The 25,685-nt window shown below is 40.9% G+C and overlaps 1 protein-coding gene across 3 annotated transcripts in view; it reads left to right on the plus strand.

Moving 5' to 3' along the window:
* The window catches only part of igsf9bb (immunoglobulin superfamily, member 9Bb), a 277,518-nt gene that overhangs the window by 158,072 nt on the left and 93,761 nt on the right, over positions 1-25,685 (plus strand). For all 3 annotated transcript variants that reach the window (XR_013492299.1, XM_033650284.2, XM_033650293.2), the window contains exon 6: positions 22,170-22,311. Coding sequence is in view for 2 of the 3 variants with exons in the window: in XM_033650284.2 (XP_033506175.1) it covers positions 22,170-22,311 (142 nt within the window). In the remaining variant the exon portion in view is untranslated. The remainder of the gene's footprint in view (positions 1-22,169; positions 22,312-25,685) is intronic.

A 25,685-nucleotide genomic window follows, 5' to 3' on the forward strand; every position in this document is an offset into this window, starting at 1 on the left:
ATCCCCTTATTCCATAACTTAACATCTTGGTCCCCTGTACCTACATATATGTATTGGTACGTACTACACTGGTATACCGTTAGTACAACAGATTACACCGTAACTACCCGATAGTTATGGTGTAAATTGCGGGCTGTAATCTAAAGCGTTACCCAAGTTTCCTGCCTATACACACTGCCGACCAATTGCGAGCAGCGCCACTGCATTCAAGCCAAGGGATTAGCACACACAGTTGTCAATCATTTTGTAAAAATTCCTGTTTTATAGCATTAAGTTACTAACTAAAAACCCAAATTATCAGAAAAACAAACAAACTACCTAAAATGACATAAACCATCTTTGGGAAAAATGTATTTGATGTGTACTTTGAGTTTTTAGTTTGCCCATGTCCCATCCGCTAACATGGAGAGGGTGGCTTCTTTGACCTACACTGCAGTCAGCCACCAGGGGGGTGTTCTTATCACCTTTAAACTACAGCAGACAGGTTAAAGAGCAGGAAGGAAAACACTCGCAAGACCAACTACACGACACTCCAAATGTAATATACAACATATGATGACAGGCAGACTAATTAACAAGACAATGATATCTGCATTTAGGTTACTACAGTTATTTGTTGAGTACGAAGTATTTCCATGATTCTTTTCTTACTGTAAGTTTGCATTCAGTTCAGTGTATCTGAGTACATTTAAAGAGAGCAGAGCAAGTAAAGTAAAGAGGAGGGAGGGGGATAGAGTGGTTTGGAAGAGTAGCAGTACAGGGAGAGAAAATAGAAAGCAATTCTTTCTTTAATCAAGAAAGATGGAGCAGATTTGTGGGTTTACTATTATCCAACTGAAATGTTGTTTCAAACTAATTGATAAAGTACACAGCAAGCTACCAGACCTGCACACCAGCAAGGACACAGATCATGATCTATTGATCCACAACAACAACAACAGAAACTATGTGAGCCACCAAACCAGAGCTATTCTTTTTTGTACTTAATCAAGTTCACAAGTGCGTAATCTTATGGGAAAAAGGTATTGAAAGTTTTAATATCCACTCAACAAGTCTAAGAGTCCATAGCCATGTTAGCAGTTCTGTGGCTGTAGGCACAGTGGTGCTTTGAGCTAGCTTAATATAAATTTCAGCATTTTAACATGATGGTATAACTAGTGTAATTGACTTTTTTTATTCATCAACCAAGGGGACTGGAAGATGAAAAAATCCACTGGCCAAGCATATTTTTTACTGACTATAATAATATTCTGCCTTTTTGTGTCACATATATATTTGGTTCACTTCATTTCATTGAGATAAAAAGGTATTAGTTTGAATTTTATTTAAAAAAATAATGATTTTAATGGTCTAACCTTTGACTTCCTACCATAAATAAGAAAGCAGAACAAAATTTGAAAGCAAAGTTATTTTAAAATATTGAACAAGTCAGTGATACTACCCCAGGTTAGCCCCTTTCCTATTGCACAAAAAAACTGCTAACACCTGCTAACATCTGGCTTTTGTATATAATGGGAAAGGTGACAATCAGCATTCATGTGATTTGTAATACTACCAGGTTTTGATGATTAAAATCATTTTTTTAAAAATCAATTTTTTTGTGCAGGAGTTTTCTTCAAATATTTACCCGCCAGTTCAGCCAATAGCCTTACGTGATAAACTTGCCAAATCTACCTGCATCTGGCACTTGGTGTGTGTTACTTTCGGACCCTGGGTATAATGTTTACTCTTGGTACCAAAGGTACATCTAGATATGTTAAAATAAGACATAGTGGTTTAAAGAAGCAGTTACACACTAGAGTTGCAACACCTCCAAAGCTGTCTTAGTTCCATCAAGTTTCTTGTTAAATAAATATAGAAAGCTGGGGCAGCTGTGGCCCAGGAGGTAGAGTGGGTTGTCCACTAAAAGGAAGATCGGTGGTTTGATCCCTGACCTGACACCCATATTGCTACCGATGGCTGTTACATTGGTGTGTGAATGCGGTTATGCTAACTAGCAGATGGCACCTTGTACAGTAGCCTCGGCCATCAGTGTTTAAATGAGTGAATGTGACATGTAGTGGGTAAAGCGTTTTGAGTGGTGGGAAGACTAGAAAGGTGCTAACAAGTTCACCAAATAACCTGAACATTAGAGATGGGTACTGAAACCTGGTAATAAACGAGCCCCGGGGCTAAATGACCAAAGACCATCGTATTGATAAGCTCCGACGTTAACAGTACTTTTGACAATGTTTAATTCATTATCATCCTGCAGCCTTTCGCCTGCAATCTGTACTGGGGCTGAGCTTGACTCAGTGGTTGAGGGAAGTGATGCAACATCTCAAACTCTCATTCATTGGTTCTTCTGATAAATTTCTGAGAATTTGGAACCAATTTTTTGGAATACATAAAAGCTAGACTCTAAACCCTCACTTGATTGATAATTCCACATGAAGTAAGTCATATTCACATATTGATTGATTTATTTTATTTATTTTTTTTATTTTTTTAACATCTTGTAGCCAGTCACAATAGGATGGGCCCTAATTAAGTCTCTATCTTCTGCAACTGCCTGTTCCTTTGGAGGTTCTATGTATACTTTATTTTTCATTTTATTTTGTAATGCTGTATAGCAGTTTATATGTTGTTAAAACCAATAAAAGTATGTGTAAAAGTTGCTGTGGTATTTCAGTCTGGATCAGGCTGATGGCCCTTGAGCCACGCCCCTAGCAAGACTAACTATAAAGTAAACAGTTTCTCTCCATTTAAAATTATTAAAGCTAAATTTATCTCTTCCCTGCTCGTGTAAAATGGTCACAACCTTGTTGTTATCAGCTAGCTGATCCCTCAAGCGTGCTATCACATCCATGTGAACACAACAGGCTGAGTGGAAGTTAAATAGTGTATGATGCAGTAGTATGTTTAGGAGTGGGACTAGACTACACTGAAATTAGTTTGGTGACAGCTAACAGCTGCATTTTACAACAGGAACATTAAAGACTAGATGAAGCTTAACAATTGTATTCATACATTTGAGCAGTTTATTATTTATAGAGGCCTACAGAGAAATAGAATCAGAGAACGAGAGGGCTTTTTGCCTGCAGCTCTAAATGAAATGTCAGCTGCTGTAACCATAACAATCTGTCTGTATCAGTCCACGCTCCGCCACAACATACAGACACATTTAGCAAATTAATCATTTATTGTCAACAATGTGCCACATCATGCACACATCAGTGCTCAAAGTTACTCTTATTTCTCCCAGAAATTGAAAGTAAACACAGTATCAAATGTGTGTCTCTGCAGCAACCTTAGATTTGATACGCCTCACCAAAGCAGATAAATGATAAAGCAGCAAACATGGCAGTCCAGGTCATCTCATTTAAAGATTGCTACCACAGATGAACACAGCTGAGCGGTCATGACCTCGTGTGAACTGAGGGAATTGAGGCTCAATCTGTAAACGAAACATTTTCACTGAGTTTTCACCAGATTGATTGCTATCATTTTAGTGGAAAGGCAACAAAGTAGCAAAGACATGCTCACTTCATAATACATGCCAGCTGCGTGTCTAGAATAAGTTAGATACCAGAACAAGGACTAAGCTAGAGTGAGACTATGAGACCTAAAGCTTGATGACAGTCATATTATGCACTGACAAACCAGAGAAAAACACTAAATAACTACTTATAGTTCCTTCCTTCACTGTAATGTTTAAGTTTCACTGTTCAGAACATTGTGCAGAGTTTTCACATTCGTTTGCTGAAGGAGGAAAGTTTCTCTGTTGTCACCCTAAATCTCAGTCAAACACCTGGAGAAACCAGCAGGATTCTGTGACACCACAGCTGGTTCGGAAGCCAATCATTGTCCAGCATGCAACTTACACAAGTACGATGTGAAAATACTTGCATATTCATCGATCATACATCTTTAGTTTTTTTTTTAGCCATGCTAACTCTATGGATGGCGATGCCTGCCAGCAGTGTGGTCCACCATTTTGTTACAGAGTGAAAAATCTCAACAACTGTTAGCTGGATTGATGTGAAATTTTATACAGATTAGGGATGCAACTGAACATCGCTATTAGATAATATACTGCCATCGTTCTATATATCATCGTAATAAAAAACATGACATTCGCTGATGGCAGTGGCTGATGTTTATCTGTTATCACATCAGTTTTGAACAGGCTAAAAAGCAGGGCTCGAGAATAATGGCGACAAACTTAAAGTAATTAGCATTTGCAAGAAGAATACAATGGCTGTTTGGCAAACGGGCTCTGTGATCTCACTGCTGTGTAATGAGATGGCTAGTAGCAACTGGCGCTGTGGCCTCCTGGGACAATGGAAAACGTGTTCGGGATGAACAGAGAGGTTCCCAAGGACTCCTTCTGGTCAAAAGGACGCAGTAAACTCACTGTCGACACATCAGGGGACGCACCCTAATGTTTACCTGATAATGCTACATTGTGAACAATGAATCCATGTTGACATCAGTTGTAGGAGTGCTAAGTGACATTAGCTGTTAGCAGCTGGTAGCCACAACTAACAGCTCAAGGAGGTTGCATTGAGTTACATCATGATGCGTCCAGCTCTATTAAGAATAAAGCATTGGGTGAAGGATAAAAGTCCTAATGATGTGTTCAGTGTAATCTTGTAAAATGTTGTTTTTGGCAAGGTACTTAATTAAATGCAGCTGTTTAAAGGAGAAATGTGTTGATGTTTTAATTGCAGTGTAAATTAGACATTAGAAAGGGAATTTTTACATATTATGTTGAGTAAAAAGACATTTGAAGCAGTTTTAAAGATGTATTTCATGTGAAAGCTTACGCTGAAGGTTGTTTCATAAATGGGTATGATTGAATTTGTTCTTACTTAAAGATAGTGAAGGGCTCAGTTACTTAAAAACAGTTATTTTTTGATAGTGTATATTTCTTTGTTTCCCTGGTACAAAAGGGGCAATAAATAACAACAAAACAAAATAAACAACAATATAAAAACATCAGTATTGGTACACGCTATCAGTTATCAGCCACATTGTTATTTTAAACATAAGTATTGGTAACTGCCCAGAATTTCAAAATAAGTGTAGCTCTAGTACAGGCACTAGTGTTCCCCAGAGGATAAATCTTACTGGCATTGTTGACCCTGACATTTTATCTCGTGTCAAGAACAGTTTAAAATTTACGGGTCTGTTTCACCGCCAAGCGTTGAACAAGACTGATGAGATAAAATCTGAAATACTGGACACCATAGGCAGCAACTTTGAGTTTCAAAATGTCATGTACAACTTGATGTTACTAACATCAAATATCTCTGTAACGCTGCAGGCAAGAAAGAGACTTACTGTTTTTACCCAGCATTAGCCATCCTGCCGCATCAAAAAGGGTTCTGGTGTGATCATATTCCTTCAGAAGCTTTGTAATCCAGCCATAAACTGCAGTGTCATTTGGAGACTTAGTAAAATAAATCCATAATGATAAATTCCGCACTGAATGTCTTTGATGACTATCTGTTTTCCCATTAAAAATGACATTTGAAGAATGTTTAACTTTGAGTGTCACCAGCTGTCCAATCACAAATGCCACAAAGACTAATTGTCTCAGAGGACAAATGAAAGTGCTGAACAACAACAATCCATGTTTTCAGCAGCTGGGAAAAGAAAGACTTTAGTGGACACACAACCATATTAAAATAACACCAGCAATGGTCTGACCAATGATAATTTGGTCAGACAAGAATATATTGACCAGACAATCGACCAACTGACCAGAGGGTGAGAGCCCTAGTGATCTCTGCATACAGCAGCGGTAATGACAGTTAGTTACTCCAGCGATAGCTGGCTGCACTGATGATCATTGAAGATGATCAGTTCTGTGGATATTTTAGTTACTTGGATTCTGTGGGACATTTAGAAACCTGCTCTAACACATTTGCATCATTTGCATACTACACAGATAGATAGATAGATAGAATAATAGATAGATAGGAATTATAGACTTAAACAAAACAGCTTATTAGCTTGGTTTTAATGTTAATCCTAAGTATGAATATGAGGCTGCTTGCATTAAATCAATGCTAGATGAAAAAAGTTTCTGTGGTTTATATATCTGTTTTCAGTTGTTTTTCATTCATCAGAGACCAGGCAGTGAACACATTCACAGAGATCACATATTTCCTTTAGCGACTGAGCACAATGCCAGGGCTGAGCCAGAGCACTTGTTTGACCCGTCCTGTATAATTTACGGGAGAGACGGATTAATAGAGGCCCTCCTGGAAAGCCACTGAGCAGCAGATCAGCTAAGAGACTACAGTGCCAACAAATCTCCAGCACTCAGCTTGTTCCAAATAGGGCGGGTTGGCACACAGACACGCACACAAACAGACATACACACAACACACACACACACACACACACACATACACACCAACAACACAGTCATCCAGCACAGGCCTAGTCCTGGTTGTCCTGCTAAGGGGCTGGCAGATGGAAATGCTCTGCCTGTTACAGGATCAGGCTGTGGGCTACAGATCAGTACTAACATATGGGACTAGCAGTTTTTAGTTGCAAAACTGGCTCAACTCAGCTGTGTGTGTGTGTGTGTGTGTGTGTGTGTGTGTGTGTGCGTGCGTGCGTGCGTGCGTGTGTGCGTGCGTGCGTGCGTGTGTGTGTGTGTACACATCATCAGGAGAAAGTTAGTTAGCTAGTACACTTCCACAGTTATGACTGTCATTATTTATATTTCATAGCTCTATAATATTTAATAGGCTACATTAATAACAGTTTATTAATGTGTGGAAATTATTTTCAAATAGTGGTCATGTTAGGTAAGGTCTTAATTTGTACATTATTTAAAGCCTCTGGAAACCCAAATTCACAATAGCCTTCTAACTATGTAATTTAGGGTCTTATGTACATAATATTAAACATGTAAAACAATTAGAAATCAGTTTCCATCCAAATTCGAAATATCTGTCTTTTAAGTTTTTGTACATTCTTGAAATTGGGTTTGATTTGGCCGTGGTTATCTCTGAGATTTATTACGCAATAAATTCCAAACCAATCATAAATCATCAGTCAGTTGTCTCATCCCGCCCCCCAGTGGCAGCGCAACAAAACCTTTCTGCTCCAGCTAAATCTGCCTCTTTGAGTCTGAGCCAACTCCTCTTTCTAGTCTGATGTTTAGAAAATACAGATCGTAAACTGGCTGAACCGCTCGGCTGCGACCCAGCGGAGGCTCTGCCTCCGGCGCGCTCCCAGCAGCACTTGAATCAGGTTGACCGGCTGCAGAGCCCGGACAATCCGAGCCTTTGCAGCTCATAGAGCTGCAGGAAGAGGCGGCTTGTGAGCGGCCGGGCTTGCCCCCCGGGCCCGGTGCCTGTGTCGACTCGCGGGGAGGGGACGTAATGTGCACCCTTCCTCACCCCTAACCCCACGCAGTTAGCTTTGCTACGCATAAACATATCCCCAATCGCGGAGGTGATGCTGCGGAAAACAACACAATTTTAGCCGGAGGGGAACATTATTCGAGGCGGGCCAATACTCTACACAACGCCAGAGAGACGGCCGGCCGGCACCGGTCTCTCCCGCTTTGACGGTCGGTGTGTGTGTCAGAGTAAAGACATATTTAATCTATTAAGACTGCATGTGTTTGAATGAAAAAGGCTATTATCAGAAAAACGGAGCAGGTTTATGCTTTCAATGAAAACGTATCTCAATGAAGAAAGGCAAAGCGCTAGCCTCCCGTTGTCATTCATCTCAGCTAATGTCTGCAGCGCGAGTCCTGTAGCAGCTCGCCCCCCTGTTAATCAATTACAGCAGCTCCACCGGCAACGAGAGCCGCGCGACAACTCTATTTAAGCGGCTCTTCTATTGTTTATCCGTGACACTGTGTCCGTGGCAGACATTTGAAAGCGAGTAGATGACAAACAGTACAGTAAACTTGTATATAACTCAAATATATGTAATAACTTAGGTGGAAAATGCTTTAACATTTCATGCAGCCTACATGCAGCCTCTCGGCTCAGCAGACGGTAAACAACCCCGCTGGCTTCTCTACGTGTCGCTTCCGTACGCGGTCAGTGGAGCCAGAGATACAGTGGAGCCCAAATGAATATGCCGCGACGCTACACTGTACGTCTGCAGAGACATACTATTGCGGTGGAGCCCGGCCGTAACATTGCATGTAAAAGTTATGCTAACTATTCTACGAAGTAACATTAATATGAATCACAAAACATTTTGAAACTTACCATTCAGTGACCACCTGAAAGGAATCATTTTCAGCTTCTGCTTCGTCCTCTGAATCATCAGAGGGCTCAAACATGTACGACTGGATTAAATTTGTGGCAGCCATTGCTGAGCCAGGGAGATGTCAATCAAAACGAGGGAGCTGTCAATCAGAGCGTTATCTGCCACGCCCACTCTGACCTGCCAAGTGGTCTAAACAGCAAAATGAGCTGTTTTTAAACCAGGTTTTCTAATAGTTATTAATGGTTATTTTCACTCAGACTTTTGTGGATGATTAATGAGACACTCGACTTTGATATAATATATGCATTTTTACTATTTCAAGCTGTGTTTCCAAAGGCTTTAATAGTTATAATTATTACAGAAATAAGCATTAAATTGTTGTTAAACAGGTATAAATGTTTATAACACTAAACATTAAATGGTTAATAAAGATGTTAATTATCATGTCTGTCATGAAGTTCACAGCTAAGCCATTTCATTAAGGGAAAACATTTTGTTTTATCAGCGTTTATGTATGGATAATTGTTGTCACTTGTTCTTCCTCCAACTTATGACGTTATTTATGGTAAAGCTTTAGATAAGTGGACACACTCCATGGTCTTCATGTAGAGTTTTGCACATTTTTTTTTCTTCATGTAGATGTTCCTTAACTTAATAGCTATACATTATTCTGCATGTTTATATGAGCATTACCTAACCATCATCGGCCATATATTGATGCTCTTTGGGACCCTCATTGTAAAGCTGAAAACATATATCCTTTAGGCAATACTTCATAAGAGCATTCATATATTGAGTAAAAATTACTTCAATCAATCAATCAATTTTATTTATAATGTCCAACATCACAAATCACAATTTGCCTCACAGGGCTTTACAGCATACAACATCCCTCTGTCCTTAGGACCCTCACAGCGGATAAGGAAAAACTACCCAAAAAAAACCCTTTAACGGGGAAAAAAAACAGTAGAAACCTCAGGAAGAGCAACTGAGGAGGGATCCCTCTTCCAGGACAGACAGACGAGCAATAGATGTCGTACAGAACAGATCAACATAATAATTTAATGGTAAACCGTATGACACAATGAGACAGAGAGAGAGACAGAGACAAAGACAGAGAGAGAGATGCAGGACAGATGGTAATGACAGTAGCTTACAACAACATTAATGAAAGTAATAATATTATAATTAATAATAATATATTAATATCTGATAGTATACATGTGTGACAATAATCATATGTGTATAATAACAGTAGAAGTATGACTAATGATAACAGCAGCAGCAGGGGGCATCTGGCAGGACCATGGCAGCAGCACAACCACACACGTCACACTATCCAGGCAACGCTGCAATACGAGTTAACCTGAGAGACACTGGAGCACAAAGGCTCCAGAGAAGAAGCCAAGTTAGTGACATCCAGAATGGCCGAGTTAGCAAGATGCAGTAATAGGACACGAGAGAGAGAGAGAGAGAGAGAGAAGGAGAGAAGGTGCCCGGTGTATTATAGGGGTCCTCCGGCAGACTAGGCCTAAGTCAGGCTAACTAAGGGCTGGTACAAGGCAAGCCTGAGCCAGCCCTAACTATAAGCTTTATCAAAGAGGAAAGTCTTAAGTCTAGTCTTAAATGTGGAGATGGTGTCTGCCTCCCGGACCGCAACAGGAAGATGATTCCACAGGAGAGGAGCCTGATAGCTGAAGGCTCTGGCTCCTGATCTACTTTTGGAGAATTTAGGGACCACGAGCAACCCTGCATTCTCAGAGCGCAGAGTTCTGGTGGAATAATATGGCACTATGAGCTCTCTAAGATATGACGGAGCTTGACCATTTAGAGCTTTATAAGTTAACAGTAGGATTTTAAATTCAATTCTGGATTTTACAGGGAGCCAGTGCAGAGAAGCTAAAACAGAAGAAATATGATCATGTTTCTTAGTTCCTGTTAGCACACGTGCTGCTGCATTCTGAATTAGCTGGAGAGTTTTTAAGGACTTATGAAGTTTAGTTAATTGATTACTTTCTTCTGGCGTCATAGATAAATATAACTGTGTATCATCCGCATAACAATGGAAATTTACAGAGTGATTTCTAATGATGTTGCCTAAAGGAAGCATATATAGAGTGAATAGGATTGGTCCGAGCACAGAACCTTGCGGAACTCCAAAACAAACTTTAGTACGTAAGGATGACTCATTATGAACGTGAACAAACTGAAAACGATCAGATAAATAAGATTTAAACCAGCTTAGTGCAGAACCTTTTAGGCCAATTAAGTGTTCCAGTCTCTGTAGCAGAATTTGATGGTCAATAGTGTCAAACGCTGCACTAAGATCTAATAAAACAAGTACAGAGATGAGTCCTTTGTCTGAAGCAATCAGAAGGTCATTTGTAATTTTAACCAATGCTGTCTCAGTGCTATGATGCACTCTAAATCCTGACTGAAATTCTTCAAATAAATTATTATCATGGAGAAAATCACACAGCTAGTCTGCAGCTACTTTCTCAAGGATCTTTGAAAGAAAGGGAAGATTAGATATGGGTCTATAGTTGGCTAACACCTCTGGATCCAGGGTGGGCTTTTTTAGGAGAGGTTTACTTACAGCTACCTTAAAAGACTGTGGTACATAGCGTGTTAATAAGGATATATTGATCATATCTAATATATGAGTGTTAACTAAAGGTAAGACCTCCTTAAGTAGCCTAGTTGGGATGGGGTCTAAGGGACACGATGATTTAGATGAAGAAATCACTGCGGTCAGTTCTTGAAGAGAAATCGGGGAGAGGCAATCTAAATACAGTACAGGCCAAAAGTTTGGACACACCTTCTCATTCAATGCGTTTTCTTTATTTTCATGACTATTTACATTGTAGATTCTCACTGAAGGCATCAAAACTATGAATGAACACGTGGAGTTATGTACTTAACAAAAAAAGGTGAAATAACTGAAAACATGTTTTATATTCTAGTTTCTTCAAAATAGCCACCCTTTGCTCTGATTACTGCTTTGCACACTCTTGGCATTCTCTCCATGAGCTTCAAGAGGTAGTCACCTGAAATGGTTTTCCAGCAGTCTTGAAGGAGTTCCCAGAGGTGTTTAGCACTTGTTGGCCCCTTTGCCTTCACTCTGCGGTCCAGCTCACCCAACCATCTCGATTGGGTTCAGGTCCAGTGACTGTGGAGGCCAGGTCATCTGCCGCAGCACTCCATCACTCTCCTTCTTGGTCAAATAGCCCTTACACAGCCTGGAGGTGTGTTTGGGGTCATTGTCCTGTTGAAAAATAAATGATTGTCCAACTAAACGCAAACCGGATGGGATGGCATGTCGCTGCAGGATGCTGTGGTAGCCATGCTGGTTCAGTGTGCCTTCAATTTTGAATAAATCCCCAACAGTGTCACCAGCAAAACACCCCCACACCATCACACCTCCTCCTCCATGCTTCACAGTGGGAACCAGGCATGTGGAATCCATCCGTTCACCTTTTCTGCGTCTCACAAAGACACGGCGGTTGGAACCAAAGATCTCAAATTTGGACTCATCAGACCAAAGCACAGATTTCCACTGGTCTAATGTCCATTCCTTGTGTTTCTTGGCCCAAACAAATCTCTTCTGCTTGTTGCCTCTCCTTAGCAGTGGTTTCCTAGCAGCTATTTGACCATGAAGGCCTGATTGGCGCAGTCTCCTCTTAACAGTTGTTCTAGAGATGGGTCTGCTGCTAGAACTCTGTGTGGCATTCATCTGGTCTCTGATCTGAGCTGCTGTTAACTTGCCATTTCTGAGGCTGGTGACTCGGATGAACTTATCCTCAGAAGCAGAGGTGACTCTTGGTCTTCCTTTCCTGGGTCGGTCCTCATGTGTGCCAGTTTGGTTGTAGCGCTTGATGGGTTTTGCGACTCCACTTGGGGACACATTTAAAGTTTTTGCAATTTTCCGGACTGACTGACCTTCATTTCTTAAAGTAATGATGGCCACTCGTTTTTCTTTAGTTAGCTGATTGGTTCTTGCCATAATATGAATTTTAACAGTTGTCCAATAGGGCTGTCGGCTGTGTATTAACCTGACTTCTGCACAACACAACTGATGGTCCCAACCCCATTGATAAAGCAAGAAATTCCACTAATTAACCCTGATAAGGCACACCTGTGAAGTGGAAACCATTTAAGGTGACTACCTCTTGAAGCTCATGGAGAGAATGCCAAGAGTGTGCAAAGCAGTAATCAGAGCAAAGGGTGGCTATTTTGAAGAAACTAGAATATAAAACATGTTTTCAGTTATTTCACCTTTTTTTGTTAAGTACATAACTCCACATGTGTTCATTCATAGTTTTGATGCCTTCAGTGAGAATCTACAATGTAAATAGTCATGAAAATAAAGAAAACGCATTGAATGAGAAGGTGTGTCCAAACTTTTGGCCTGTACTGTATATATATTACGTCTTACAGCTGTGTTTACTTAACCATAGTTGGCCATTTATTAATGTTCTTTATATAATAATGTGTATAAAATGTATAATTATGATTAAGTTATGCTGAAAAAGCATAACTTAATCAAAATTATCCATGTATTAATGTTCTTTGTGACCCTTATAAATTTGAAATAATCATAAAGGTTTAGACTTAATGAAACATTTTCATAGTCCATCACAGCAACCATCTGTAATCAAGATGGTTCATTCCAAATTTAAAAAAGATTAAGACAATATTTTCTGACCCCCATTCTAAAAAAAAAAAAGTTAGGACACTGTAAAATGTCAATCAAAACAGAATGCAACCATTTGTGAATCCCTTTCAACCTATATTCAATAAATACAATCCAAAGACAAGATATTCAATGATCAAACCGATAAACTTTATTGTTTTTTGTAAATATACACTCTGTCTGAATTTGTTGCCTGCAGCACCTTCCAAAAAAGTTGAGACAGGGGCATGTTTACCACTGCGTTACATCACCTTTTCTTTTAACACCACTCAGTAAGTGTTTGGAAAGTGAAATTCTTTCCAATTCTTGCTTGATATACAACTTCAGTTGCTCAACAGTGTGGGGTTTCCATTGTTGTATTTTTCTCTTCAAAATGCGCCACATATTTTAAAACCAGAGCTTTCGAGGATGCCCCTTTCATACCCAGTCGTGACACTATCATCTTTTACCAAATAACCTGTTGTGGAATGTTCCAGGTGCTTTTTGAGCATTCCACAACTTTACCAGTGTTCAATTGTCCCGGTCCCAACTTTTTTGAAACCTGCTGCAGGCATCAAATTCAGACTGAGTGTATACTCCGCGACTCCGCGACTCCGCGGTGGTTCCATAAAGAGGAGCAGCTTCAGTTGTGTGGAATAAAGAGCGTTGTGAGGCCTGGATGTCCTTAATATTTTATGAACAGCCCCAGACTTCTCAGACTCTTTTAGTGACTTACCGCTCAGAGGGAACTCATTCAGTGGCTCCTCTGGCAGCAGCACAGCATCTCTCCCTCTCCTCTCTTGCCATGCGTACATGGGAGTCAGTGGTGTCAAATAATTGAACTTTTAGAATGTAAACCTATGTGCCACACTGGGAAAAAAAATACATATATGTAAATGTGTGAGGAGAAATGGCAGAGTGTAAAGATCCAGGTGGATCTCACTCTGAGTTACTGTTGTTCACATACTAAAAATGAGACATAGTTTTTTGTTTAATCTTTACTGAATATTTGAAGGCAAAGGATAGAGGGAGGTAGCAGGGGGTTCTTGCAAGTGGTACATATCCCTTAATTAGTCTCCTAAAAGGACTATCTTTATGGCAGTTTTCCCTCCAGTAGGTCAGACAGAGAATTCAACAATGTTTCAGAAAGATTTTTTTATTTTATTGGCACACTTTGGCATGGCAACTGGTACAGCTCAGTAGCTGCTGGAAACTTCTCACACTCCAACATCTGCCCTGGGTCTTTAAACAAGACCCTGTTTAGAGGAGCATCCTCCCTTTTGCCCAACATTTTAGCAACACAGTTTATGCAGTTGAGAGAGTTTAGATCCCATTCACAACTCGTCATTTCAGCTGGCTTAAAGTGCATAAGTTATCCTTGTTGTGTTTCTATCAAACATCTCCGGGTGCATTACCACCTCCATCTGGACTTGAGGAGGGCCAATCCTGATTTCCAAGGGTGGATGAATTCATCTGACCAATACGAGGCAAAGTGGAAATGAAAATGTCTCAAATCTCAGCTGGATTTTACACAGATACAGGACCTTGAAGTGGGAAGTGTAAATAGGCTTGAGTGAATCAGACTTTGAACACCCATATAAATAATGTAATGTAAATGTAATGTAATGGGTTTTATTAGAACCCATTTGCATCACACAAGAAGCCAGGAACAGGTTGTAATGACATTTAATGTCACTAATTAAACGTCAGTTAAGCCTCTCCACAAAGTCCTTGGCAGCTTGGCTGGTTTGGCAGGCAGAACCGGGCCGTGAGGCAGGCAAGTAAGTGGTGGCATTAGCCCAACCACAAACACAGTTCAGTTTAATAACAGGCAACAGTACTGCGTAGAAGGTAGGAGCTGTAGTTTGGGAGGCAGAATATCTGGAACCAGGTAAGTACATAGTCTAAGCACACAAACCAGGCCAGGCAGAGGGTTGAGAAGCCAGCAAGGGAGTAGTCACAGGACGCACACATAATGGCGAATGTGGTGACACAGTGGAAGTCTTTGGACAAGAGGAAACCACTGGTAAGCAGACAAGAACACTCACACTATAGCGTTGTTGTCGTACGGTAACCTCAAACAGCCACAGATGAACAGGGCCCAAGGATGTAGAAACAGGTCTCAAGGTCAGGGACAGAAGACTGGCGCATTTACTTTGAATCAGATGAGGTAGGTAGATCAGAGGCAGGCAGACTTGGCATCAAGAAATCAGTCTGACATAAAGTGCTGTAGAGTCTTGCATGAGTGGCGAAGAACAATCTGGCAAAGAGAGCCTGTGAGGCAGGGGTAGATATACAGGTTGTGAGTAGTGAGTAACAGGTGAACTGAGTTGCTCTTATGAGGTAGACATTATTAGAGCTGAGGTGCGGGAAAATCAGGGTGAATGGACAATTACTGACTGGGACCTGGGTGATTGGGCATGCAGAAAAGAGTAGGTGACCAGAAATGTAGAACTAAGAAAAATAAGACTCAGACACAAATATGAGCGGTTTAAGACAAGAGTAAAAACATTTTTCTTGAATGAGGCCAAATGTGTCACTTTAAGAGTGCACATTCCATGTTTTTCACTCTATCAATCTTATTGAAAAAAATGATAATGAAACTGAAAAAAGCACTTACAGAACATTCAGCAGTTCCTGAATGTCAGTTGTTCTCTTGCTTTCACTCCCTGGTCTTTTCTCCACTGGCTGCATCTTCAGCTGCTCCTGGAGCAACTAGATTTAACTGCTAACCTACCTGAGGACCTCAGCTATTTCTTCATTTCATCAGTCTTCTCATCACTCTTATTTTATCCCTTGGGTGCCTCTTTGTACTCTTTCAGCTAGTGTAGGAGCTCAGAGAAAGATCTTTTTGGCACTCGGTCCACTGATACCTGCTCTCACTCCAGCAGAGTCTCTGAGATTTTCTTGGACCATCGACCTGTCCATCTCCTAACCCTTCTTTTGTCTTTACACATATTTGTCTAAATCCTCTACCTAATTTGACTTTTAAGTTTATGCCACTTTTCCTGTTATGTGTACATTTTGATCTTCAGTTCAAAATAATTAAATCCACACTTTTAAGTCTTTGTCTTGTCATGCATGCAATGCCTGGAGAACTGACATGTTCAAATCTAATCTTTCACACACAATGGTTCAGTCCTCTTAAGCAGTACTTATGTGTAGTATATCCTGTTTTGGGTGGTATTGCCAAATACACTCACATACTAAAGTGTTAAGTGGTACTCTCATATAAATCCAACCACATAGTAGTGGTAAGTAGCTGAAAATAGATAAAGGTAGAATAGGCTGATTTTAGCTTCAGTGGCTATGGATGATGTAGTTTTGGTCACAGCTAGGAAATAACTGCAAATCAAGTGTCGTGGTATAAATAGATTCATGCGTGTAAGGGGAATGATCCATCTGACACAGCAAGGATCACTCAATAAATTCTCATAATCCTTGACATGAGTGCAACATAAGTATATGACATAGCTATGGGGTCTGCCATGACACTTAACAGAATTTAGAGTCGATGCATCGACGTTAATCCCTGTTTGTCTTCACAGTATGTGTACATGGCCATAAATCTGCCACATGACCCATGCTCAATATATGTCCTGTATGTTCTGTGTTTAAGAACAAACTGTTGATATGGTGCACTTACACACTGAGGAGGAAATTTACAAAGAATGGATTGCGGCATGATGAATTGTACATCACTCGCAACCTCTATCTGATTTGACTTATTTCTCTCAGTGTGTGACTACTTGCTATTGCTATTTTTAAAACATAACATAGACCTTAGATGACATAAACAGATAAATTTACTTTTCATTTAGCGTTGATCTTGTTCTTGTTCAGGTCTGTCTTCCTGTTTCAGGTCTGTATATAAGTCAAAATGGCAGTGGTGGTGGTTTGGGGGTCACTAACTCTGTTTCTTTTTTTTGTTTGTTTTTCTTGCTTGTGTGTTGTTGTGTATCCGTCTGTTTCACCCAACCAAATTTGGAGTTATTTGCGGGTCTGTGAATGCAGCACAGATTGAGCTCCTCATGCATTATTTTTCTTCCTCAGCAGCAGCAATTTGTGGAGTTTTGAGTCACAGGCTGGATAATTGATCAGCTGATCCGAAATGATCAGAGCTGATCAGATCAGATTGATGGATAAGAGGAGCAGCTGTTTGTGACTGAAAGCAAACTTTTAAACCCAGCTCAATTAATGGTTAGGTTTCATTTTCACTGCGCCTCATGTTCTGCGTCTCCGTCTGTAAGCAGACTCCAAGTAATGTCTGTACTGCAATATTGTGGTGCGACGCATAAAGCAAATGGTATATGTATCCCAACAGTGCTCCTCTCCTAATGAACAGTCAAGCTCCAAAATGTGTGAGAAACTCTGGTATTTATACACATTATACTTCAGGTCCACCCTGCAAATCTAATTATTACCTCCGCCAAGGAGGTTATGTTTTCGCCGGCGTTGGTCTGTTTGTCTGTTTGTTGTCTGCAAAATAACTCCAAAAGTTATTGAAATTTTCAGGAAAGGTGGATATTGGGACAAGGAACAGATGATAAAATTTTGGTGGTGATCGGTTGAAGCAAAGTGGATAAATTAATAAATAAAGTCTATGGTCTGACAGCCTCAGCAGCAATTAAGACGGTGAAAATAGCGCCATCTGGTGGCCGGAAAGCATGTCTTGCTAAATATTGTTGTAATTCTAAAGATGAAATTAATATTCTGTGTTGGAAAAAAGAAAGTGAAAAATACAAAAAAACATATTTTCTGTGTTGGTACAAAATAAAAACGAAATAAATACACCACAGTGTATCCATGGTGAAGGCATATATAACCTAATAATGATAGTGATGCAAATAATCTAATTGTGATGCAGGCTGCCTTTTGTGAAGATGAATAACAGGTTAACTCTAGCTTCTCTGCGCTGTAGACTGTTCAAGTGCTGCACTGTCCTCAAGGTTTGAAGTCTGCCTCTTCATTCCATCAACATCACATTATTTACAAACATTTAGATAACTGATTATTGACATTTGTGACTCGATGCCAAATTGTCCACATCTGCACTGTGATGCATTTCCCCCACCTGTACTTTGTGCCAAGAGCACAGGAGGCAGAACAGAAAGCAAGCTACAGGTCCTGACCAGCCAGGTGCAGAGGCATTCCTCAAAATTTCAGGCCAGTAATGGGCAGAGGGCCACTTCGAGAACAGCCTCTAAAAAGTGCTTCAGTTTCCACCAACTCTCTGAAGACACTAATGATTTGCATGTGGCTATTATTGCTGCTCTTTGTACATTTTTTGCAATGAGGCTGATTTGTACCAGAGTTATGCACGGGTCCAGTTTTCAAGATCCGCCCCGACCCGGTGACGTACAAACCCGCACCCGAACCGCAAACCCGTGCATCAGGCCAATTAGTACCGCAACCCGGTCCAACCCGTTGAAACACGACCCGCAGCCCGACCCGTAACCCGGAATTAAAGTAATCATTTTGGGTCATATTGGCTGAATATTGAACAGCATAAGGTGCCAGTAAGTAAACAACGACCTGAATGAAGCAGCTCTCATAATAAAAACCTGACTTCAGCTCCATCATCAACCCTCTGTGTTCTTCTCCCATACGAGTGTAGAAGCACTCATTTGTTACGTTTAATGCTTTTAAACTTTTAATCAATGTAAAGGAACTTTACATGTGTAATAATAGACTTACTTTCTGTCCAGAGCGGCGTTCAGCAGTTACGAGCCGTCACGTGTTTTTAGAATCCATCGAGGACAGAAGTAATCCATCAGGGAAACACTTCAGAAACATTATAAAGTGATAGTTGTACGTTTTATCCACTTATTTCTCAAATACCTAAATAATTATTTACTGTTTTGGAAGCGGCGCTTGTTAGACGGTGGCAGCCATGTTGATTCTGTCGTCCAATCGCAAATTGTGTTATTAGATGATGAAACAGCTGAACCAATTACCGTTGCGAAATAGCGGAGGCGATCCTCAGAGAGTAAATAATGACCAAGATAGTTATCTGTAGTTTACCGAACTAATGACTGATGTGTTTATCTAAAACCCGCAATCCGACCCGCATGTTATTTTTTCCACCCAGATCCGAACCCGGGAAAAAATGTTTTTTTAAAAACGACCCGTGGGTACCCAGCCCGGTGCAGGACTCTGATTTGTACAGAAAATGGCCATTTTTGCACTGCATGTATGCACATTCATTTAAATATGTAACAGTAGCACAGGAGCTCTGAGACAGTATTTGCTTTGCAGTGCAGTGAGGGGGGCGCCTATGCTGCATCCTCTATGGCTGAAAAATGAAGCCAATGCAGAAGTGCCAGAAACTGCAGTTCCTCAAATGGCCTCCTGAGGCTGGCTCCAAAAGTTAGTCATTACCCGTAGACACTAGTGTTAAAATGCCCATCTTTATACCAGAAGTAAACATGTTTACAGCCTGGTACAAAAAGGTGTTTTTGTTTCTATAGTTAATTTCAGCATTCAGGACACCTGTGAGGGGAATGACTCTTTATATATCGCACCCATTTACATTTTATCATTAGGCTTAAAGTTATGTATAATTAAGGGCATGGCTGTCTGCGAGACATCGACACAGTCTATGGGCTCTAGTTTCCCGGCGCAGCGCAGAGTGGCGCAGGATGGCAAACCCTGCGCAGAGCTAGTTTCGAGCAGCGCAACCCGAGGCGCGCTCACTTTGGTAGTTTGGCAGACCGAGGCGCACTGAGATGGGTGTGGCGGCGCAGCAGGGGGAGGTGTCGACACATCCAGCTTGGCGCAGTGACAGTTTCGTGCCAAAAGGCTTCGCCGAAGGTGTGCTAAAAGCTCGCCAGCTGAAACCAGGTCTACTATCAGCGCAGGCGGAGCGCAGCCGGTGTAAGCCGAAGTTTGGCTGACCGGCGGACAGTGCGCACACGTCACCAAAACCTCACAGGCAGGTTTCCAGAATTTCAGGCACATTAACGATGCAATAAATACCCAAAAACCACTATTCAATGCAACTATCTGCAATCAGCACATAAATGTATTAGGGATGCACTGAAATGAAAATTTGTGTCCAAAGCCTAATAATATTAAGCGCTTGGCCGAATACCGAGTACCGAATACTGAATATCGTTGTTTAGTTTTTCATTAGTTTTTGCAGATGAACCCCCTCCAGATTAGTGTTGTTACGGTACCAAAATTGGATCCCACTGTATGATACCAATGAAAATGTCATGGTTCTAAGAAGTATCACGATACCACAGCGAAAATGCCTTGTGTCATTTATAAAAAGATGAATTACTTTTCTATAATACATCAATGATATTTCAGTGGAATAAATTACTTATTGACTTATTCATACTTAATACATACATAAACAGCATCAATAAGTGATGAACATAGGGGGGATCAAAATAAAATAAATAAATAAAATAAGAATCAACCAGCCACCCTCCTGCCCTGACAAGTAAAGAACAGTCCCTAAAGTGCAGTGAGGTTCGTGGGCCGTGAACGGCTCGTTTCTCCTCTGACACGTCACATACCTGTGTTCGGCTGGCTCGGCTGTTCTGGTACTTCTGGGCAGTCATGACGCCAAGAAGAGGATATTATTGGAGCCGATTTCCCGTTGCCGGTAAACCGATGGCCGCCGTATTTGACAGGAGTACATTACTGTCTGTGTCTGTGACCCCCGTTCAACCCACAACCGATGGGATTTGTCTTTCGTTTCTGCTGGTGATTGAAATCTGTAGGCTGCTCACACAGCGTGCTGAATGATTTAAGCCTATTTTGCTTGCTCAAAACTATTTTCAGTCGCAAATGCCGAGTGCCGTGACGGGCGGATCGCCACACTGCCAACATGTTACTCAGCCCGTCACGGCATGCTGTTTGATTGCGTTATCAAAACACGCCGCTATTATTCGGCCTTGCTTTTAACTTATTCCACCAAATAACGAATGTGTGTTTTTTTGCAATATTCGGCCAAATATATTCGGTTACCGAATATTCGGTGCATCCCTAAAATGTATCTCTATATCGACTGTCCCGTCACATCTGATGTCAGATCAAAGGGGATTGGCACCGTTTGGCACGTTTGGCACGCGTAATGGAAAGCCAACCTGATTTGATTAACACAGTTGCAAACTAATGAGTTCACATCCCTCTCAGCCAACCACAAACAGCCACAGCATCAGATACAGAGTATATATTCAGCATCTATCATCTTAGAAAAGTCAAAAGAAAAGAAACAGAGTGAGACTGCGAGAAAGAAAGAGATAGCGCGCGCATACAAGAGAAATGCAACATTGATTTCCAATTGTGGTGACCTCCCAGGCTACCTTTGCATCATCAGCCCGTGGAGGTCTGCTCCCAGTTCCGTATATTCGGACACTGCGAGCTTGGACCTCCCGGACCAAAACATCAGTTTCCTCCTGGGAGAAGTTTGACTGTCTGACGCTGCTGCTCTCTTCTGCCATGGCGAATTGAGTTAACTCTCATTACACCTTCGCGCGGCGCATTTAAGGGCGAGGAGAGGGGCTCATTTGATTGGTATGATGTATGTAAAACCCACTCCACGCCTTCTCTCCTCCCTCTTTCCGACTTGCGCAGGTAGGAGGGACGGAGGTGGGAAAGAGGAGTAGCTGCGCCAGGCGCACGGTGTGCCAAACTTGCAAAATCTGCCTGGCCACACCCAGTTGTCCGCCTCGCCCGGTCTGCAAAACTAGAGCCCTATAAGTCAGATCCCCCCTAGCTCTTCTAAAGCTCCACCCTCTTGTCCAAATATGGCCACTTCTGCTCCAAAAATCCAAGATGGAGACAGCCAAAATGCAAAACACGAGGCTTCAATATGTGAGTCCACAAACCAATGGATGAAGTCTCAGTGGCTACTATTATGGGTGCATAACACCCTTTGTGGGTGCTTTGTGAATTACATAGTCTCTTGTGTCATACATGCAGGTTTAACAGCCGCAAAGCTGTGAAATCCAATTATATTGAATTTGAACTTATGATTGTAGATTGAATATTCCTTTTTTTCTCCCACATTTAAATAGTACTTTGAATTTTGAATACAATGTGACGACTCTGTTTCCTATTTTTCCAATTTTAGGTTCTATCCCAGCAAAAATGGATTTCCTGCTTAGCAAAATATTACGTTTGATGTTATGATGAGAATTCTTTCAATCCCTTTTTGACAAATTCCATTTGGCATCATGCATTTCTAGGCAAAATGTCCTACTTAATATGCGTTTGTCAGGAATGTTTTCTGCCTTTTTTTCCCCACCAGGCCCTCCTTTTATCGTAACACCACCAGTGAACATTACAGTAAACATCTCGCAAGACGCCTTCTTCACCTGCCAGGCTGAGGCCTACCCTCGCAACCTGACCTACACCTGGTTCTGGGAGGAGGACAACGTCTTCTTCAAGAAGTAAAGTTATGATCGGTTTCATTATTGTCCACCATATCACTTCACCTGTCTCTGTACTGTTCACCAGCCACTGTCAACAGTCCTGTGTTTTCATGTTGTTTCTGTGGTGGATATTCACTAGAGAGGAATGATGGCACTTTAATAAATAAACAAGTACACATGCCTTTGCAATAATGATCAGGCAAATAGTATGCAGATCAAAATATGCCCTTTGGTGTTGCAGTTATTTAGCTGACTAAATATGAAAAAAATGCTTGCTTTAAAACTGTAGTATTTGCAATGTAAAAGTATTTAGACCAGTCATTTTTTACATGACAATGATCTTCCAACCCCTTCTCATCCCAATTCGTCACATATCGCCGCTTCGTTAGTGCCATTCACGTCTACACATTACGCGCTAATTATGCTCTTGCGTTGTTGTTAACCATCATGGTTTGGCTCTACCTTCATATAGGAAGCGTACACCAGCCTCGGCGATGAAAGTCTGGAGTTTGTTGCGACCTACACACCACCCCTGCTGCCCATCCTGTGTGGGGCTTTCCAGCTCTTTATATCACATCGTTACCGGTAGTGTTTCAAACTAACCAGCAGCGGAACGTAACACAATGAAAGGTTCTGTCTGGCCATGTTACAAACTGACACCGCCCAGCGGTGTATTATACCACCGCTAAAGGTTGCTTTTGGCATCAGTCTAACACCGAAATCACCAATTAAGAGAAGATATTTGATGAGCTTAGACTGAGAATGTGCTGGATATTCAATGTAAAAAATATCCCTGTCTTCATAAATTTAATGAAGCATTCCTTAATCATTTTTACAAGGTTAAAGACTATATAAAAAAAGTGGACATATCCACCATGACATCACCCATTGGTTTGTGGACTCAAGCCTTGAGTTTGGCATTTTGGCCATGGCCACCTTGTTTTTCTGGAGCCAGAAGTGACTATTTTTGGGTGAGCTCGGGTGGAGCTGGATAGGACTTGGGTCTCTAGGATACGGCAGTATTTAAAAAAAAAAATTCATGGTCAATATGACCGTATAATCAGTGCAGGTCAGATTGCCTCCTAAATTACCATTTGATCGGTTGCTAACAAGCAAAGTAGCCTTTAAAAAGCATTTTTTATAGCAGTGATCATTCATAAAATCCCTACAATACATCACTTCCAGCAAACTTCACATAGAACAGTAGAGCAAAACAGCATCACCAGTCTCTGATAACCAGAAATATTCTCTGGTATAGCTCAGCAAAAAAACACAAAGACCCCGAATCTGTCAGCACATAAGCTTGTCGTTTACTGCTGTGCCTGTTTGTGACTGGTAGACTGCCAACAGTATCTTCACTTGACCTGTTTAACTGACTTCAGCAGTTTAGAAAAAGGACTGCCATCTGTCCTGCTGTTATCAGAGAAATGTGAACTAACCACAGACACTTGCTTCATTCATGGATTCACTGTGATCCTCTGTCGCAGAATAAATACAGAGGAAACATGGATATTGGCACTATATTTAAGTTGTCTTGGCAACAAATCATATGGGTCACACAATATTAGGCTATTTAATATGCTATTTATTTATTGATTTGACATATTTTCCACTGGACATGTTGGTCGTTGGTATCTTCATCTGACAGCTACATGTATTATCAACAAAAAACAAGCATATGCCAGCTAACCTAAACCCTGGCTATGCCTCTATCTTGATAGTCACGTTGCTGTGATAGTAACTTGTCAGTATCGTCTACTCTTAATGGGACTAGAAGTTACAAAATGAACATCATGCTGTGTTAAAGAAGACTTGAAACTAGTGTTTGAGACTCTAAACTCATTAGGAAAATGTTTACTGAGGCAATCAATCAAGTGAGAAGTAGGCTAATTTTTTCATTGATTGATGAACCAGTAGAGTCGCCCTCTGTGGACCATTAGAAAGAATGCAGGTTAAAGGCACTGGCTTCACTTTTTAGACCTGGAAGCTACGTCCGTTCTTTTAACAATGTGACGATTACACAGAGAGATTAAATGCAGGTCTTGTCTGATTTTACGTCATAAGATTCTTCCTCATGTCAGATTAATCTGTAACCATTTTCCCCTATATGGTGCAGGGTTGGAGGTTAAAAACACCTTTGTATAACCACAATGATAATTGGACCAGCACCCTGTCCTTCCAGCAAAACATAGTTTTACAAACAGCAGGTTAGTCCCAACCTAACATCCTGACATCCTGACATCCTGTGTTTGTGTAGCCTGGTTCCAGACCATAGACCCCGCCCACTCAACTGAGTAGGCTCTGGGAGCTTCAGTCTGACACTCAGGCTAGTGTTTGTGATCTGTCTGTGGTCCTGCAGCAGAATCATCTAATAAACTATGACATTAAAGAGAACATTTGTAAAGACATTCAACACAGAGAGGAGAGCAAGAGTGTCCCTATTGTTGGTCAAATATTAAGGCTTCAGCAGCAAAATAAGTTCAAATCAATCAGTGATGCAGCCTGTGAGAGAGCATGAAATGTTTCAACTCATTTCTGATTCCTAGCAGGGATACCACTTCCTCTCACACAACAGGTGCCAAATACTATGCACGTAGCTCTGTCTCTAATAAAGTGGTAATAATCACCTTTGTCTATCACAAAAAGCTGTGACTTTAGCAGTTTGATGAAGCCAGAGACATTAGCTATTCTATGTCCAAAAATGGCTTTAGATAAGATAAGAGTTTGTATAATATGCAGGCTGTTTGTTTCTGCACAAAATGCAGGTCTTTGTAAAAAAAATTCTGCCCTGTAGAAAAAAGATTGAGCTGGCATGATGCTGAGCCACTTCAGTATGATGAGTTTTTAAACAGACAGACAGACAGGCAGACAGACATCTCTTGAAGATCCAAATCATTAATTTTAAAGAAGATAAACTTTGTGATGTAAAAAAGGCGTTTCACTGATTTTTTATTTATTTATTTATTTATTTTTTATGATGAATCTCTAGATTTGTCAGTTAGTAGGCACACCTCCCACTGTTGCCACAAGCGATAACATTTCCACTGCTGATGTTTGGAAGCTGTTTGGACAGAGACAATGCACTTGTTCATTCTGCTTACCCAGAAAGTGCCCCACAACCACCAAAGCTTGAAGTTACGTTAGGTTTCTAATGCACATTCACAATGCATCATATTACATCAACGTCTGCTTCAATGCACTGTTTGTAAAGGAGACATAGTAGGCAGGGAAGAACCCTGCTCTGATGCATCTGTGCAATAAAGCTGAACAAAAAGGGGATCTTTTCTCTTTTTTATTGGTGTGGCCATTTCATGCCACTGCGTTATGACAAAAAAGCGTAAGTTAATTTCAAAAACAGGTTCCCTGCCCTTTGAAAACTGTAAGATAAGGAA

The sequence above is a fragment of the Epinephelus lanceolatus genome, chromosome 11 (assembly GCF_041903045.1).
Source record: "Epinephelus lanceolatus isolate andai-2023 chromosome 11, ASM4190304v1, whole genome shotgun sequence".
Lineage (NCBI taxonomy): Eukaryota > Metazoa > Chordata > Actinopteri > Perciformes > Serranidae > Epinephelus > Epinephelus lanceolatus.